Source organism: Pelophylax lessonae, assembly GCF_965119305.1.
Source record: "Pelophylax lessonae genome assembly, chromosome: 11".
Taxonomy (NCBI): domain Eukaryota; kingdom Metazoa; phylum Chordata; class Amphibia; order Anura; family Ranidae; genus Pelophylax; species Pelophylax lessonae.
This window is the reverse complement of record NC_138778.1, coordinates 191,161,610-191,180,707: the sequence shown is the minus strand read 5'-3', so window position 1 is coordinate 191,180,707 and position 19,098 is coordinate 191,161,610. Positions and strand designations below refer to the sequence as shown.

The 19,098-nt window shown below is 45.7% G+C and overlaps 1 protein-coding gene across 1 annotated transcript in view; it reads left to right on the top strand.

Moving 5' to 3' along the window:
• LOC309566312 (serine/threonine-protein phosphatase 4 regulatory subunit 1-like) overlaps nucleotides 1-19,098 on the top strand; it is a 106,834-nt gene that overhangs the window by 54,084 nt on the left and 33,652 nt on the right. The window contains exons 6-10 of the mRNA XM_082271419.1: nucleotides 4,198-4,344; nucleotides 11,044-11,151; nucleotides 11,435-11,500; nucleotides 14,326-14,484; nucleotides 16,677-16,825. Of these exons, the coding sequence (XP_082127545.1) occupies nucleotides 4,198-4,344; nucleotides 11,044-11,151; nucleotides 11,435-11,500; nucleotides 14,326-14,484; nucleotides 16,677-16,825 (629 nt within the window). The remainder of the gene's footprint in view (nucleotides 1-4,197; nucleotides 4,345-11,043; nucleotides 11,152-11,434; nucleotides 11,501-14,325; nucleotides 14,485-16,676; nucleotides 16,826-19,098) is intronic.

The following is a 19,098-nucleotide window of genomic DNA, read 5'->3' as shown; positions in this document are numbered from 1 at the left end:
AAAGAAGAAGAAAAAAGATTATGCTACAGTCCCGATACCAGGTGCCATGTTTTATGTCTCCTCTAGAGGCAGTATGTGTATTCACCTGTGGCACGTATACCTTGGATGCCTTAAACTTTTCTGCTCTCAACCCCCCTGATGCTTGGCAGGCAGCGGGACTTTGTACATCCCGCTCGCGCATCCGCTTACCCTCTGTGGCTCAGGTTTAGGGAGCAATTTGGTGACCACCCCTGCGGCAGGAGATTACGCGCAAGTTCAGCCCATTTACAAGCAAGAGCGTGCACGTAGACCTGGAGGGGGGCATGTCCTTGATGCGTTGGCGTGCACGTAGCACGCCGCACATGTGCAGTAAAGGGTTGGAAACGGTGCAGCATTTATTGAGTGTTCCCGGCAGCGTGAGATTCTTTCAGAAGCTGGATAGGACACAGATCAGCTGCAGCTAGGTGCGTGAGTCACTGTGGGTGGATGTTTACAGGCACTGACAGGTTCTGTTGCTTTGGGATAACTGTGTTGTGTGTAATAAGCTGTTACAGCTTGGCACAAGCTTTGAGTACACTAAAGTACGTACCTCAAGTTTTCTTGTCTGGTGCAATGTTTTCCCGGAAAAGTAGTGGGGGGGCACAGCGGGAAGGGGCACAAGTGTGCCGCCATCAGGATTGGAAGATCCTAGCCATGCATCCTCTGTGTTAGCCTCCCCTGAGAGGCCAGTGGCGACTGGCCAATCTGAGCCATTACGGTTGTCTGGCATAGGAGCCACTTCTAGTGCTTCTGTCTCAGCCTATGTCACTAAGGACGATTTGGCATCAGCTTTAGCCGGCCTTGAGGAAAAAAAAATTCTGGCATATGATTGCTTCAGTGTCACAAGGAGGGAGAAAACGTGATAGATCCCCCTCACCTGAGCCCCCCTGTTTTAGTTCAGGATTGAGGATGTGGAAGAAGTAGCTGTAAATGGCTTAGAAGTATGAGGTTGCTAGGGAAGATGGTTTCCTCATTCGAAGCTGTTCCTTATTCCCAATTCCATGCCAGACCTTTACAGAACAACATTCTGTCAGCCTCGAGCAAAAAAATCCAGGCCCTAGATTGTCGCATGTCTCTGGTACCGAGGTCTAGGTTTGTAGCCAGGAATTTGGAGAGCGGGAAATCCTTTCTCCCAGTAGTCTGGAAGGTGGTGACTTCAGATGCCAGTCTCTCTGGCTGCAGAGCAGTTCTGGAGGAAGCCACTGTCCAAGGGAAATGGTCCTGGTTAGAAAGGAGCTTTCCCATCAATAACCTGGAAATCCGAGTGGTTTTCTCGGGCATTAAGGTACTGGACTCCCAGACTTTCGGGTTGCCCTGTCAGGGTATACTCCAACAATACCATGGCTGTGGCCTATATCAACCATCAGGGGGGCACCAAGAGTCAGTCAGCCCAGAAGTAGGTGGGTCACATATTATCCTGGGCGGAGAAATTTGTTCCATTCCTGTCTGAGGTTTTCGTTGCAGGAATAGAGAACTGGCAGGTAGACTTTCTGAGTCGCCAGCAGATGTTTCCAAGGGAATGGTCCTTACATCCCAAGATCTTTGCAATAATTTGTCAATGCTGGGGGGGTCCTGGACGTAGATCTGTTGGCATCCAGGCCCCAGCTTGGCCCAGGAGGATTTGGTACACGCAAATTCTAAGGTTGGCAGTGGGAAGGCCATGGGTTCTCCCACTGCGTCCAGACCTGTTCTCTCAGGGTCTGATATTCCACCCTGCTTTACAATCTCTAAATTTGACAGTTTGGCTATTGAAGCCTGGGTTTTGAGGGAGCGGGGTATATCTGGTCCTGCAGACTCTACCGTGATAAACCCTAGGAAACCAGTCTCTAGGGGCATTTATTACAGGGTCTGAAAGTCTTACATTTCTTGTGAGGCCAGGTCAGGAAGTGTCATCCCCGTAATATATCATCGGGAGAATGCTAGCCTTCTTGCAAGTAGGGGTAGATATAAAGCTAGCCTTAGGCACTATTAAAGGTCAAATTTCAGCCTTGTCAGTCTTTTTTTCAAAGACCGATTGCTTCACATTCCTTGGTCTAAGCCTTTATACAAGGGGTGCTACGTATGCTTCTGCCAGTTAGGCCACCGTTGTGTCCTTGGGATTTAAATTTGGTCCTGGCAGTTCTACAGAAACCGCCCTTTGAACATATTTGGCATATTCCTCTGGTTCTTTTGACCAGAAAGTTAGTCTTTTTGGTTGCAGTAACTTCATTTAGAAGAGTATCGGAGTTAGCGGCTCTTTCTTGGAAGGAGCCATTTTTGCCATCTTGCATCAATATAGGGTGATTCTACGTCCACACCCAGTGTTTTTGCCAAAGGTTGTTTCTGCTTTTCATTTGAATCAGGACATTGTTCTTCGTTCCTTCTTTCCAAATCCTCAAACAGCAGAGGAAAAGTGGTTACATTCTCTCATTGTAGTACGTACATTTAGTCTCCATGCACACTGGTACGACTTGTCAGGCGACTTGGTCAGCCTGACAAGTCACGCACCGTCGCGTCCCATAGTGTAGTACAGGAACGGTTCTAATAGGAGCGATGCAAGTCGCTCCGACTTAGAAGAAGGGTCCTGTACTACTTTGGGGCGACCTGGAGCGACTTGCATAGACATTAATTTTATGAAGTCCGTGCAAGTCGTGCCGAGGTCGGGGTGCATGCGACTTTACAGGTCGCCCCCTAAGTCGGAGCGCCGTAGTGTGAACCGATCCTTAAGGTCTGTTTGAAGATGTCTGCTCAGATTCGGAAGACCGACCTTTCGTTTGTGCTGCCAGAAGGGCCCAGGAAAGGACCGGCAGCATCTAGGTCTACAATTTCTCAGTGAATTCCCCAGGTCATTATCCAGGCATATGGTTTAAAGGGGAAGGTTCCACCTTTTCCGGGAGGCCATGGGTTCTTCCACTGCGTCCGGACCTGTTCTCTCAGGGTCTGATATTCCACCCTGCTTTACAATCTCTAAATTTGACAGTTTGGCTATTGAAGCCTGGATTTTGAGGGAGCGAGTATATCTGGTCCTGCAGTCTCTACCGTGATAAACCCTTGGAAACCAGTCTCTAGGGGCATTTATTACAGGGTCTGGAAGTCTTACATTTCTTGGTGTGAGGCCAGGAAGTGTCATCCCCGTAAATGGGTCACAGCTTCGGGGCGCCGTAGTGTGAACGGAGCCTTAAGGTCTGTTTGAAGATGTCTGCTCAGATTCGGAAGACCAACCTTTCGTTTGTGCTGCCAGAAGGGCCCAGGAAAGGACCGGCAGCATCTAGGTCTACAATTTCTCAGTGAATTCCCCAGGTCATTATCCAGGTATATGGTTTAAAGGGGAAGGTTCCACCTTTTCCGGCAAAGGCACACTCTACCAAAGAGTAGATGCTTCTTGGCATGTCGCCATCAAGCTCCTATGGCTCCGATTTTCAGAGCCACTACTTGGTCTTCAGTACATACGTTCACTGGATGATATCAGGTGGATGTTAGGACCCGGGAGGATTTGGCCGCAGTGTGCTACAGGCAGCTATGTAGATCTTTTCAGTCTGATGGCGGTTTTTTCATATTTAGTCTCCACCCTCCCCTCAACTTCATTGCTTTGGGACATCCCAGATAGTAATTAATATTGTTGCTCTGTGTCCTGTGATGTACGATAAAGAAAATTGGATTTTTCCTACAGCTTACCTGTAAAATCCTTTTCTTGGAGTACATCACGGGACACAGAGGTCCCTCCTCTCTTGTCTGGGATGTTTATTGCTTGCCACAAAACTGAGGTACTTTTTGTATGGGAAGGGTTATATAGATGGGGACTTCCTGTCTTTTTTCGTTGCCAGTGTCCATTCACTTATTGGTGGCGTATCACCCAGATAGTAATTATTATGGCTGCTCTGTGTCCTGTGATGTACTCCAAGAAAAGCATTTTACAGGTAAGCTGTAGGAAAATACAATTTTTTTCTAGATGTGGATAGGGTGGGGACAGATTGGAGCATGTGTCAAGTTTTAATTGTACTCTTCTCCCCCATTAGGGAGATTTTTTTTAATTACCTTTTTCCGCTTTGACAGCTGTCACTATATGATACCATTTGTACATTTTCCTATTCAATAACAAGATCACAGGCAGCAGCAAAAACCTTTTTGGCTGGAGTTGCACTTTAAGAGTAGAAGCTGCCAATTGCAGAATAGCTGAAACATTCTATCTCTGGTTCCTAGGTGAGGAAGGCAAGCCAGGAAGCCCTGCTGATCCTGCTGGAGCAAGAGCTGATCGACCAGAGTGACCTCGAATACAGAGTGTGCCCTATACTGCTGGAACTCTCCTCTCCCGAGAATGATGACGAATTCAAAGTGGAAGCTGTGAATGTAAGTGAAAGGGGTAGGCGTGAGTTGGTGTTCTCCTGAGCATGCTTGCACAAGCACATTCATACTGCATACTTTTGATGCCGTGTAGGAGTCTCATTCTTTACTGCTGCGGGTCACAAAACCCCTGCATGACTCATCATTGACAGCTGAATTCAGTAAACCACACAGCACAGAGCAAGAATGGTGTGCAGAGTGTGGTGAACCAGAGCAGGCAATCCGTTAGCGATGACAAATATAAAGTCATCGCTAACTATTAAAATCCTTCACACCCCAGTCCATAGAAATTTTTTCCCATGAATCTTGAACCGCTTATAGTCCAATATAGAACACCACCCTCACTGGTTTAGGGTCTTTAGTAGTGCTCCACATGTGCACCAACTGTATTCTTATAATGTGCTTACATCCAAAAATTATCAAAGCGTCTCCAATAAAACAAAAATGCGTTCTTATATATACACCCTTACCCTACAAATTTTCCAAAACAGCCTTTTATAAGACTCCAATGTAACTCTACTCTGTGCCTTTATATCCTCTCTAGAAAGATATTCCTCCCTTTTCTCCAAATGAGTGTCCGAAGCTCCCAAAAAAGGAGTTTTGAACGCATAGTGTGACCCTGCAAAAAAAGGTTTTCACAAAGTGTAATCTGTGCTACTCACAAAAAATGCGTTTATAAACGTGTATATTCCTTTTAACCAAGACATAACTCCACCATGTGTATTGTAATCCATGAAAAAAAAATCTTGCCATCAGCACTCCTGATCTTCTATTCCTCTGTATTAGGACTCCTTCATGTAAAATTATTAAAAAGGGCCCATAATGCAGCAGTATCACTAAAATTCAGTATTTATTGTACACACATTCACTTACAAACAAATGCTTGATCGAAGCCTGTAAGCCCCAGTTCACACTTAAGCGATGCGGGAAGGTTGCGAATTCGCAGCCTTTTCCCGCATCGCAAACGCACCCCTGGCAGTTCACACTGCCATATGCAATACGCTGGGGGTGTCAATGTAATCTTAACGACACCCCCAGTTTGATCGCATATCGCAGTGCGATCTTACAGTTCGAACAGGATCGGATTGCACTGTGTGAACTACTATGCGATCCGATCCTGATGCGGCTGCAAAAAAGGGTCCTGTGCGTCTGCTGCGGGTGCGGTGCGAATTTAGCCATACAAAGTGTATGGCTAAACTCGCACCGCACAGCTGATCGCATGTAATGAAGGAGCAGTGCGCTCCGACATTACATGCGATCGCCGCAGCCGCACTAGTGTGAACCGGTACTAAACCCACAACAGTAAAATCCATCTGTATATGCAGTAATCCATGCTTGTTATACTCACTGTGGAACCTAAGGGGTTAATCCTCTGCATTGTGTAAAAAGTCTGTTTGATCCTGTCTTCTCTGTTCCTCTCCTTTTTCCACAGTCCCCAAACCATCTACTGATAGAACAGAGACTAGGGGACAAGCTGCACATGCTCAGTTTGGTGTGTATTGCTAGAGAGTTTTTTTTTCCTTGGGAGAATGCATGTGATCAGCACTGTCCAGACAGCGGGTCAGGGGTCCTGCAGCCTTATAGGACAGTCAGAATAGAATGAAAACTGCAAGCTTTAACCAGACACTGATAGAACACAAGACTGCTCTAACTGTTGATGAAAAAAGGTATTTAGAAGGTTTATTCCTCTTTCGTTCATTGACGGACACAGCTCCTGATTCTTCTTGAACATTGGATTATACTGCCCCCACAGGAGTAGGACACTAGGCAGGAAAAAGCTTGACTTTGCCTCTGGGCAGTCCCAGGGGGTAAACCCACTCTCGGCTATAGGCGCTCAGTTTTTTTCTGCCTTGTCAGGAGTAAGGACCTAGTTCCTTGCTGGGATCTCTGTTCCTGGCAATTTTTTTCCTTTTTAAACTGAATATTTTCCTATCTTTGTTATTTTGTTTCTGTGAGAATCTACAATCAACTGCCACGCTAGGTGACGGACTGGATATTTTTTACAAGATCAAGAGGGTCCCCCCAGTCTGGTCAGAGCGCGCAGGCCTCAGCTCTGCGCTAGGTCGGCTGGGACATAGCCCTACTGTGGACGGGGGGATGGCCTGCGAGTTAAACGTCTTGCGAGGGAGCATATGACCTGGCCTCGCCCTGGATTGCAGCGTTCCTCATGACCAACAGCCCTCCCCATTCTGATGGAGCGGTGGTCTGTCCAGAGCATTGCCCACCGTGTTTCCTGGTATGGTAAGTAGCTGTCCCTCCTCTTCCCCTGGAGGGGTTTGGGGTGGACATGGGCCCCTCCCTGGGATGGTGGGACCCCTGAGTTCCCCTCCTTCCCCCCAGCCCCTGTAAAATTTCGGTGGTCACTGTGGATCTTCCCCTCCCTCGGTGAGGTTTTGAGTTGGCTTTTGCCACATGCTCTTAAGGAGCTTAGTATATAGCGTCCCCCACCTTCCCCTGCCTCATCTGGCTCATCAGATCCTGAATCTTTTTCTGCCACCGCGGACAGGAGTCACCCTACTGGGTCTGCGTCTACGCACCCTGAGTGCTTAGAAAGTGATAATGATTCCTCTGCTCCTCTAGCCACGCATTAAAAGGCGCTGGTGGATGCATTGATTGTCAGTGCGTAAAATTTTAAACATATGAGTTGCTGCGTTGGAGACGCCGATCCCTTTCGGCACCACAGGCCCTCCACAGTGGCAGTGGTGTTCCCCTTTCCCGCTTACTTTGACAACTTTGTCACAAAACAGTTGGGTTGTCCAAAATGCACTCTTGTGGTCCCTAAGCGTTTTGCTATGCGGTATCCTTATTAGGATTCCCTGCTTAAAAAGTGGATGGCTACCTTAATTCTGGTTGAGGAGTCCCCGGCCTTTAAAGATCCAGTTGATAGGAGAGCGGAGGCTCTGGCCCACCATATGTTCACTGTGGCTGATTCGGCACTTAGGCCGGTATTTACTATTGCCCTGGTGTTGCAAACTCTGACCGAATGGGCTAAACTTTTACGCCGAAACCTAGAGGGGAAACCGCTTCCCCCTGCCTTTGCGGAGCTACTGGATCAGTTAGTCCAGGGGCTACAGTTTCTCTGTAAAGCCTGTTTGGATGCGGCTTCATTGATTTCTAGGCTGGCTGTATCAGCTGTGGTCCTTTGGCGTATTATCTGGCTGAAATTCTGGTCTGCGGACCAGACTTCTAAGAAGGCCTTATCTGATCTCCCCTTTGTAGGGGATTACCTGTTTGGAGCTTCCTTTGGACCCATCATTAAGGGTCTCACAGGGGTGAAGAATACTTGTCTTCAGCAGGCTACCAAGGGTAAGCAGCCCAGTCATAGACGTGGGCCATTCCTCTCGGCTCATAAGAGGTTTTTTGGTCCCTCAGGGTCCGAAGACAAGGGATCAAAGCTCTTCAGGGCCTCCACTGGAGGTTCCAAGAGGACCTGGTCTGGCAAGCCACGAGAAGGCTCTTCCAGACCTGCAGACAGGGCTTCCTCTGCATGAAGGAGCATCCCCACCCATATCTGGGATGGGGGAACATCTTTGCTGGTTTCCCGGATCCATGGACCTCCCTGGTACTGGACAGGTGGGTCCACAAAGTCATTTGGCCCAGCTACAAGATCGAGTTTCGGTCTTATCCTCTGGTAAGGTTCTTCCCTTCCGACGAGGTCTCTTTGGGGCAGTGGAAGACTTTTTACTTCCAAGGGAGGATTGCCCCGGTTCCGACTTTTCAGGAATTTTACTCAAACCTCTTTAGATTTCTCAGGAAGGAATGCAGGTACGTCCACTTCTAGACCTCAAGGCACTAAACTGCTTTGTGCGGGTACAGAAGTTCCGAATGGCGTCCCTACATCAGGGGGATTTTCTTGCTTCTATCGACATCAAGGGTGCATACCTTCACATTCCAAAATGTGCCAGTCAACAGCGCTTCCCCTGCTTTGCCATGGGTGAGGAGCATGATCAGTTGTGTACCCTTTTGTCTCGCCTCGCTCCTCGGGTCTTCACAAAAGTGTTGGCCACGGTACTAGGATTGTTGCGTCAGTGGAGGGATCGGGGTACTGGTGTACCTGGATGATATTCTTCTGCAAGCAGAGTCTCCGACTACAGACAAGAAAGGAGGCGCAAACGCCTAGTGCTTTACCCTTCGACACCTTTAAAAAGTTTATCAAAAGCCAAAAACATACTCACAAAAAATGAAGAGTAAAATCGCATATCAAATATCCACCCCTATGTGGAAAAGGACACGTCCCTGTGCTTGGACCTCTAACTCATTTCGGGAGACATGCTCCCTTCCTCCGAGCCCTAAGTGCCTTCTGGGCCTTCCGTCATCAGGCATTAGCGATGCAGGGTTGCTAGGCGGCCACCTGGTTGTCTGTACACACTTTCACAAAGTTTTTATAAAGTGGATGTGTTGGCATCTGCGAATGCTTCTCTTGGCCACAAGGTTTTGCAGGCTACTGTTTAGAGGACCTGATCTTCTTTGAGGGCGTATTGTTTTTTTCAGGCGAGCTCCAGTTATGGTTGAGCTCCATGTTACCTGGTTGGCTATGGTTAGCCTTGGGAATTTTTTTCTGCTGTTTTCCCACCCCTCATGCTTTAACACTGCTATGGGACATCCCAATCGTTAAGAAGAATCAGGAGCTGTGTCCATCAATGAACGAAAGAGAAAATTGGATTTTTAACTTACTGTAAAATCCATTTCTCTGATGTTCATTGATGGGCACAGCACCCACCCCTCTGTGGAGTTTGTTTTCTTCTGACACTGCTTGTAATCAAACTGAGTGCCTATAGTTGAGAGTAGGTGTATAGCCCCTGGGACTGCCCATACGCGTAGTCAAGCTTTTTCCTGGTGTCCTACTTCTGTAGGGGGCAGTATAACCCAACGGAGCTGTGTCCGTCAATGAACATCAGAGAAATGGCTTTTACGGTAAGTCGAAAATCCCATTATTTCCTAAATCTTTTGCATTTCTGTGTACTGTGGGATACCACATATAGTGAATGCAGGGTCTTGGGTTTAGTAACAGTTTAAGATAACTGCCACAGCACTTCCGGCGTGCGTGGTGACGTCTCTTTTATTTAATGGCCTTCTTCCCAGGACATCCAAGATTCTTCAGCCGGTGTAGCACTGCAATAGTCCAATGATTGCAATTAAATAGAAATACATAGGGAACTGTTGAAATTGCCACTTCTCGCAAACTGACGTATCTGTATGTCGGCTTGTAGAAGTGGTTGTACCGGGATGATAGCTGCAGGCATCAACCCGGTACCGTTTTTTAGAGCTGGAGGTCGGCTTTCAGGAGATAATGGCCGAGCGGCTGCTGAGCCTTCCCACCGCCTTCCCTGGCCTCCTGTGGCAGAAGTCCCGAACAAAGCCGGGTTCGGCTTTGATTGGGTCTCCGATGTAGTAACCTGGAAGTGACGTCGGCTGCTTATCGGCACGGATTAAAAAAAACCTGTCAATATTCAGAATCGCCGATTTCGGCATTTGAAGTGCAGTGGAGGGGTCTGGGGTCTTTTAGACCCCTGATCCTTCCAAAAAAAGTGTACCTGTCCTTGCCTATTACTGTCACAAGGGATGTTTATTCCTTGTGACCGCAATAAAAGTGATCAGATTATTATTTTTTTTTTTCAAAAAAACATTGCTAAAAATAAAAAGTAAAATAGGAAAAAAAAATATTTTTAAAGCGCCCCCGTGAGCTCGCGCATGAAAGAAGACGCATACATAAGTTGCGCTCGCAAATGAAAATGGTGTTCCAACCACTCATGTGAGGTATTGCCACGATCGCCAGAGCGAGAGCAATAATTCTAGAAAAAGACCTCCTCTAACTATAAACTGGTAACCGTTGAAATTTTTAAAGCGTCGCCTATGCAGATTTTTAAGTACCATAGTTTGTCGCCATTCTACCAGTGCACAATTTTAAACTGTAACGTGTTAGATATCTATTTACTCGGCCTAACATCATCTTTCAATATATTCCATAGAAATTGGGCTAACTTTATTTACTGTTTAGTTTTTTTTAAATGCATTGAAATGCATTTCCCAAAAAATTGCGTTTAAAAGACCGTTGTGCAAATACCGCGTGATAACACAACGACCGCCATTTATTTTTTAAAAAAATATATATATATATAATATTTGGGGGTTCGAAGTAATTTTTTAGCAAAAAATACTGATTTTAACTTGTAAACAACGTGTCAGAAATAGGCTTGATCCTTAAGTGGATAATAACATAAATGGAAAGCTAAGTTCAGCCTGGTGTGGCCATGTCAGAGTTGCTCTTTATTAATTGTACATGTGAATGCAGCTATAATGCTGAAATTCAGTATGGCCATTGAACCGTCCTGTTTTTTGCATTTATTGCAGGTTACTTATATTTCTGAGACACAGGCTGTAGAGATGAAGGCAGCTGATCAGGCCCCAACCCGTTTTTTTTTTTTTTTTTTAGTTGACATAACGGAAAGAGTAGTTGCTTCACATGTCAGAGAAAGGACTCCAATGTAAGCTGATTATCTGGCCCAGTTTAGCCCTTCAGGTGGGCCTGGGAAAAGGAAGCAGGACTTTAATACCAAAGTTCTAGCTCTCCTTATGATGTCATACTGCAGCAATAGCACCACACTTTTTCACAGATAAAAGGATTCAGATAAGCCAAAATGTATCACTTATGTTAATATGACCAGATCAGTCTGGTGGAATAAACCTTTTCTTTCGTCCTCCCAGATTATTTGTAAGATGATCTCTATGCTCGGCAGGCAGACCGCAGAACAGATGTTACTGCCGCGATTCTGCGAGCTCTGCAGCGACAGCAAGCTCTTTCAAGTCCGCAAGGTATGGGAAAATAGGTGGCATGATGTCTTACGTGTATGCGTGTGATTTCTACGCATCAATATCGTGTTTGAACCAGGTTCAAGTTTGCCAAAATGTGGACAATATTCAGCTGCTGATGTTTGTAGGATTGATTCAACTCTTTGTGTGTTGCTGACTTCTGTGTAGGAATTCCCCCCTCTCTAATAGAAACAAAAAACTCTCTTTTGCATTTTTTGGCAAGGATTTCAGTGGAGAAGGCTGATCTGTGGAGATGACCTTTAACAAAGTTTTTATCTTTTTTCAGGTTTGTGCAGCAAACTTTGGTGATGTGTGCAATGCAGTTGGCCAAGAAGCTACAGAGAAATTTTTGGTAAGACTGGAACCCAGGTCATATTAGTGTTTTAGCTATAAAACATAAATGCTTTTCCTTCTCCAAGAAAAAATATTGTATGAGTGTGAGTTGCTAGTACATCAACACCTAAAGGCTTGGTTCACCTTTGTGACCATGTTTCATGTTGCACCCATATTTAGAGTATATACGGTAATCGGGGGGGGGGGGGGGGTGATTCTGCCTAAAACATTCTACATTCACAGATTGGTTTACTGGGATCTGTGAATGAGAAGACTACAAGTTCCAACTGTCACTGCAGCAGAGGGATTCACAGAGTGTTGGCTCAAGTGGGGTGACATCACCACACTTATAGCCAATTGTTTACTTCCTCTAGCCCAGTGGTCTACAAACTGCAGCCAGTGGGCCAGATGCAGCCCTTTGCTTGCTTTTATCTGGCAAATTGGGCATTTTTCCTCCCACTGATGCTAGACACCAAATCCTCCCACTGACACTAACAATGGGGCATAAATCCAGTTACATCAACAACGGGGCACTATTTCTCCTATTGAATCCAATGATGGGGCACTATTTCTCCCATTACAACCAACGATGGGGCACTATTTCTCCCATTACAGCCAACGATGGGGCACTATTTCTCTCATTACAACCAACGATGGGGCACTATTTCTCTCATTACAACCAACGATGGGGCACTATTTCTCCCATTACAACCAACGATGGGGCACTATTTCTCCCATTACAGCCAACGATGGGGCACTATTTCTCCCAATACAGCCAACGATGGGGCACTATTTCTCCCATTTCAACCAACGATGGGGCACTATTTCCCCCATTACAACCAACGATGGGGCACTATTTCCCCCATTACAACCAACGATGGGGCACTATTTCCCCCATTACAACCAACGATGGGGCACTATTTCCCCCATTACAACCAACGATGGGGCACTATTTCCCCCATTACAACCAACGATGGGGCACTATTCCTCCCACTGAGACAAGACACTATTCCTACCACTGACACAAGCAATGGGGCACTATTCCTTCTACTGACACTAATGATGAAGCACTTGTATTCTACTGACACCAGTGATGGGGCACTATTCCTCCATAAAATGCCCAAGATGCTCTGTTTACTCCCACTGATGCCAGGACAATGTTTACTCCCAATGGTCACAGTCTGGTCCCCAAAAGTCTGAAGGACAGTAAACTGGCCCTTTGTTTAAAAACTTTGGAGACCCCTGCTCTAGCCACATAATGGAAGACCTGTACTTCAGTATGGAGCTGAGATTTAAACAATGCAGGATTCTATGCATTACACCCACAACACACCGTTCATGGGTGCAATGCTCTGCAGGCTTCAGTGCAAACTATTAGTAAATGCACATTACATATTTTACTAATGTGGGTGCATTTTTTTTGTTGCAAAAGGTAGACTATGCCTTTGTACCCTGTGTGATCTTCCAGTTCATTGGACTAAGGCAAGGATCATGATTCCTTGTCCAGTGATTAGGGTGCAGGTGGAAAGTGCATTGTAGTGTAACCGAGGTATGTAAATCACAAGATTTGCTGAGTAGAATTACACATTTATTATAGGTAACACAGTTCACAAATATGTATGTAAATTTGTTTTCATGAGAATACGATTTGTTTTTTGGATTGGGCTGCAGTCTGATCTCTGCATTCTCAGTAGTGTAAACATTTTTCAGGTATATTAACTCCGCCGTACGTATATATGCATATATGTGGCAGCACGGCAATGGGCTTTAACACCCAGGCTGCCACATTTATGCGTGCAGCCGGTGCCTCTGTTTTGTGCTGGTAGAGGGTTCACTTGGTGCCTCCTAGCACTGTAGCTGCACTGTCACCACCAGCTCCCAGTCACTGTTTATGTTCAGGAGCCAGTAGAACAGGTTTCTGACTATCACATGATCACTGTGGCAGCCTGTCTCAGTAATCACATGATCAGGAAGCCCATGTAACCCCTCTGCCTTTAAGAACTTTTAAAGGGCCGACTCCCGCCAGCTAGAAAAGGTTAATGTTTCAAAATCTTGTTTTCAATAGTTTTTAAATTATTTGTATTTGGATATGTTGTATTTGTTAATAAATGTGCTTGTACATTATGTGAGGGTGCTGATTGATTGAGGTCCTAATGTTCTTACAAGGAATTAAACAAAATGTGATAATAATATGATAGATTATTTGTAACTTTTATGTGTCAAAAAAAATGAATATTACTGAAAATGTGCAATAATTTTTCTTTAAATGGTAGATTCACCTTTAAAAAAAATCTGTAAAGGTGAACCCTCACTGAAACCCCTCCCCACCCTAACTCCTAGTCCCGCTGTACCAGTGTTCCGCGATCCCCCAACCCTTCCCCCATCAGACACTGGGACACTGCTTTACCGTACTGGGGAGTTGATATCCTCCTGGCTTCCTCTCCTCCAGCTCTGACAGGACCAGCTAGATGGATTCTGATTGGTCAGCACCAAGCTACGGTGCTGACCAATTAGAATGCCTCTGGTCCGTACATGCTGAGAGGTACGGAGATTAAGCCGCAGAGATTTCAGATCCCCGGACAGGTGAAGTGGCATCCTGCTGTCTAACGGCGGGGGATCGTGGGACTCTGGTGCAGCGAGACTGGGTAGGGGGCTGCAGTGTAATTTTAGCTTACAGATTTTCTGTAAAGGTGAACTTACACTTGAAAATTTATCTTTAACGTTTTTTTTTTTTTTTAAGTTTGGCATTTCATTTTTACATTACCAGTCTAAATTTTTTTCAAAATGTGTTTTATTAATGTCACTTTGGAATCCACTCCTAAGAGTTTATATATATATCTGCAGATACCCAAGTTTCTGGAGCTGTGCTCTGACAGTGCCTGGGGGATGCGCAAAGTGTGCGCCGAGTGTTTCATGGCTGTGTCATACACAACATCCAGTGAGGTGCGACGGACCAAGCTTTCCCCTCTTTTCATTAACCTCATCAGTGACCCCTGCCGATGGGTAAGTTGCCTCGTTCCTCACTGTCGCATTTCTCAGGTTTGCGCATTCTGGTAACATAAACATATCTTCATAATTCTGTGTTTTCTACCTTCCCTTTCAATAGCTGCCTGTAAAGAATAAAAAAAGATTACCTGAACGCATGCCTAAAGTGCTGGCACTCAATGGGGTTTGATTTACTAAAACTGGAGAGTGCAAAATCTGGTGCAGCTCTAAACCCATCAGCTTCCAGGTTTTTATTGTCAAAGCTTAAAAAAGTTGTAAAGGCAGAAGGTTTTTTATCTTAATGCATTCTATACAATAGGATAAAAAGCCTTCGGTTTGCATCGCCCCCCCCCCCCCATTACACTTACCTGAGGTCCCTCTCTGTCCAGCTATGTCCACGAGTGTCTCAGCCGACCAAGATCCTCCTGGCTGAGACACAGCAGCGGCGATATTGGCTCCCGCTGGTGTCAGTCAAAGTCAGCAAGCCAATCAGGGGAAAAAGGGTTGGGGCTGGGTTGAGGCTCTGTGCCTTAATGAACACATGGACTCAGCTCAGGTGCCCCCATAGCAAGCTGCTTGCTGTGGGGGCACTTAACAGGAGGGAGGGGCCAGGATCACAGAAGAGGGACCCGAGAAGAGGAGAATCGGGGTTGCCCTGTGCAAATCCACTGCAACAGAGGAGGGAAGTATAACATGTTTGTTTTTTTAAAAGGAAAAAAACTAGACTTTAAACAATTACCTTGTAAAACAACCCATTTAGTTTAAAATAGAAATGAAATGGAAAACATTTTTGTATAGATGTAAAAAACTGTTATAAATACCTTTTATTTCTCTTTTTATAAGTGATCACATTCCCTCTGTTCTCAGCTGCATAAGAGCTAGGGGAGGAGAAGCAGCAGAACACTGAGCTTCCCAGTGAATGGCTGTGCAGCGGGGGCGTGTCAGGACAAGTCTGATCATTGGAGCAAAGTACACTGAGTTCCTAGCATAGCTAGAGAACTGCCCACTGTGGGCTCTCATGCCTAGTGTGATCAGTTTTTAATAGGAAAGCATGGGGACTGGCAGGAACACCAAGGGATTTCACACAAAGGAAGCAATGCAAAGAGAACAGGATATGTTCTCATACACGTTTATGGTACAGCAGGCACATATCAGGAATATGAAATGTTGGGGTAACAAATACTTAAATGTAACAAACTTAAGTTAGAAGCTGCTTGGCTACCATGTACAGCTGCACCAGATTTTTGCTCTCTCCAGTTTTAATAAATTAGCCCCAATGAGTACCTTCCTTTTGGTCAGGGAGGCTGTCCATCATGTAATACAGTGGTCCTCAACCCTGGTCCTCAGGGCCCACTAACAGGCCAGGTTTGCAAGATAACTGAAATACATCCCAGGTGATATAATTTGCTGCTCAGTGATTGCAGTACTCTAGTCTGCATCTCCCCAAGGTAATACTTAAAATCTGGCCTGTTAGTGGGTCCTGAGGACCGGAGTTGAGGATCACTGATGTAATAGACCAGTAGAGAGACACAGAAGGCAGGAAAGGGCAGACCAGCCTTCCGAGGAATAGGAACTATGAGCAAAATTAACTGACTTTTAAATATTAGAACTTACCTGTCCAGGGTTCCTGCAATGTCGGCACCCTAAGCCGATTTTTGTATCGGCTCTCAGGTGCTGCCGTCACCATCCAGGGTAAGGGAATCCCGGCAGTGAAGCCTTTCCCTATTGCGAATGCGCAAAGCGCGTTGCGTTTTATTTGCCCGGCGGCAGAGCAATAAAGGGGGCTGAACTACCGAGGGACAGCGCCACGACGCTGTTTCCTAGAAGGGTACCTGACAGAAACAGGTACCCTTTCCCCCCTCCCCCCCTGAATGTGGCACCGGAGGGGGGGAGAAAGCATATAAGCAGAAGTTCCACTTTTGGGTGGAACTCCGCTTTAACTTTGTGAATTGAGCCTATTGTTTTAGAAATGTTCAGATCTAAAAATTAGATCCCAGAATACATTGCTTTAGTAACTGCCATAAACACCTGCTAAATGGCAGTTACAAGACAAGCTGTACTGCACCAGAGAAAGGAAAGAGGGGCTGTTAACTTTTTTGGTTTTATGTGATTAGTTTCTTTTCCAGCTTTTTTGTGTCTGAAAAGTGCTGAGTAACTTCTCTATGTTCTCCTGTCATAGACAATAACAGATGATATGATCTGCATTACAGGTGCGACAGACTGCCTTCCAGTCTTTGGGTCCTTTCATCTCCACCTTTGCCAACCCATCCACAGCAGGATTATACGTGAAGGAGGATGGGACACTGAGCATCCGGCCTCCCGCAGATTACACTCAGGATAGCAAAGACTGCAGCTCTAGGTATGACCGGTCACCAAGGCAAGCGCCGGTCACCCGAGTGCCTTGAGAGGTTATATAACTGAAGTTCACTGACCCCTGAGCGTGTTTAATTCTACATGCTGATGCCACTAACTGGCAGGCAGCCAAGGAGAAAAATATGGCATTACATAGCTAGCTCCTACTTGTGAGGGTCAAGTGTATGTATAGCCCAAACTCTTTTCCTTTAGTCTCCATTCACACTAGTACGGCTTGTCAGGCGACTTGGTCAGCCTGACAAGTCACGCACCGTCGCGGTCCATTGACTGCTACAGGAACCATTCTAATAGGAGCGACACAAGTCGCTCCGACTTAGAAAAAGGGTCCTGCACTACTTCGTGGCGACCTGGAGCGACTTGCATAGATATTCATTTTATGAAGTCCGTGCAAGTCGTGCCGAAGTCGCGGTGCACGGGACTTCACAGGTCGCCCCCAAAGTCGTGCCGCTTCAGTGTGAACCGGCACTAAAACTGTATCTAAAACTTTGTTTATTTTTTAAAATTTTTAATCTTTTCTAATCATTTTTATTATCATTTTTAAGAAATGTACAAAATCAAGTACAAACTTATGCAGGGTCAATTTAATAGCATATTCTAGTGGGCTTATACCAGAGAAAGGTGTAGACCACATAGGGTCCATAATTGTATATCCAATTGAGGTAGAGGCGGTCACGATCTCGCCAACCCCCCCACCATGGTATCAGGTAAGGCAGGGTAACATTTTTATTCAAACAGTTCTAGTCTAAGACTCAAATGAAGTCTAATGGCCCCCAAAGACTGTTCAAGCCACTGGCTCAACAAAAGGCAATTTAAAGGAGAAATATAGCCAAAGCTGGTTTGGCTGTACTTCTCCTGTGGACCACAGGAGTAAAGTTCATTCTGCACTCCTGTGACCCGTTTTCAGCAGACAGCGGGCTGAAGTCCCCTGTCTGCTGACGTCAAAGTGCCAGTCCAGGCTCGGGCAATATTGCGACAATGGAGTCAGGATCTGCCCACATGCCTGGACCAGCACCCGGCTCGTCGCTGAGAACCGGAGCTGGCCGCTCCCGCCCCCTTCACAGCCAAGCACTCCAATGAGCTCTGAGGGACAGTCACCAGCTCTCTGCTGAGCGATTGGCGGGGTTAGATCGCTCGGGTCTCAGCCTTAGAGGCCCCAGGGGACCGATGCTGCATCCACCTAGGTAAGTATAATTATTAAATTAAAAAAGACATGTTAAAAATTGACTTAGCCAGATGCAGTCACTGTTCAGAAGTGCCATTGTACTCAGGCATACATGGTTGTTGTGGCAGCCTGAATACAACAACCATCATTTAAGCTGTTAGTGTGTATAGGGGTTTCAGTTGATTTTCTCTCATTTAGCCTGCAGGCTGAAGGAGAGAAATTTCGATTGTGTATGGCAACCAATAAATAAAGTCTGAAAGCACTTAAACAAAGCAGCCTATAATAGATGATGCAATATTTCTAGTGACCCATGTCTTGACAAGCCACTGCTGAAGGTATTCAACACTTGGGATGGGTCAAATACCTGCTCCCCCGCACAGCATGTGGTAGGGCAGCAGGTATTCTACACACCCAGAAGTGGGAAATAGTTGCAGCAGCTGGGAAGCATTGTATAGGTGGCTTTTCAACACACAGCATTGAAAATATGTGTATTGCCTCTTCTATTACAGGCTCCCTTCTTTGAAGAAGTGACCAACTTCAGCCCAGATATTTTATTTTGTTTTGAACAGAGGGAAAATACATATAGAACGCACTGCTAAAGTAATTTAAAGTACCACGGTGTGGTTGTCATAGGCTTAGACACAGGTGATACTAGCATTAACCAAAAAGGCTGGTTTGTTTGAGAATATTTTGTTTTATATATAGTGCCATCTGCCTGTGACATGAAATACTGCAACTTGCATTGTGTCAGTGCAATGTATTGTGCCAGGATTGTCTTCAGTACAGCAAACACTACAAGAAACATATGACGAATGTGGCCCTCTTATTTATATAGGGGCTGGCCTCTGTGCTTTCTGCGTCACTGACCTAGACGTCAGAACCTGACAGACTTGTATTTCAACCAGCAAATCTGAAAGCACTGAAATCAAACACAGCCTGACAGCAAGCATTTTCAGGAAGGAAGCAGCAGTTTCAGAATTCATAATTCTATAATGACAGTTCACTAAATACTGACTCTTCAGCATTTGGTAGAGTTAAGCCATCTGACATTCTCTTCTGTCTCTTGGAGACATTGTTGGTGAGATATATGCAATGAG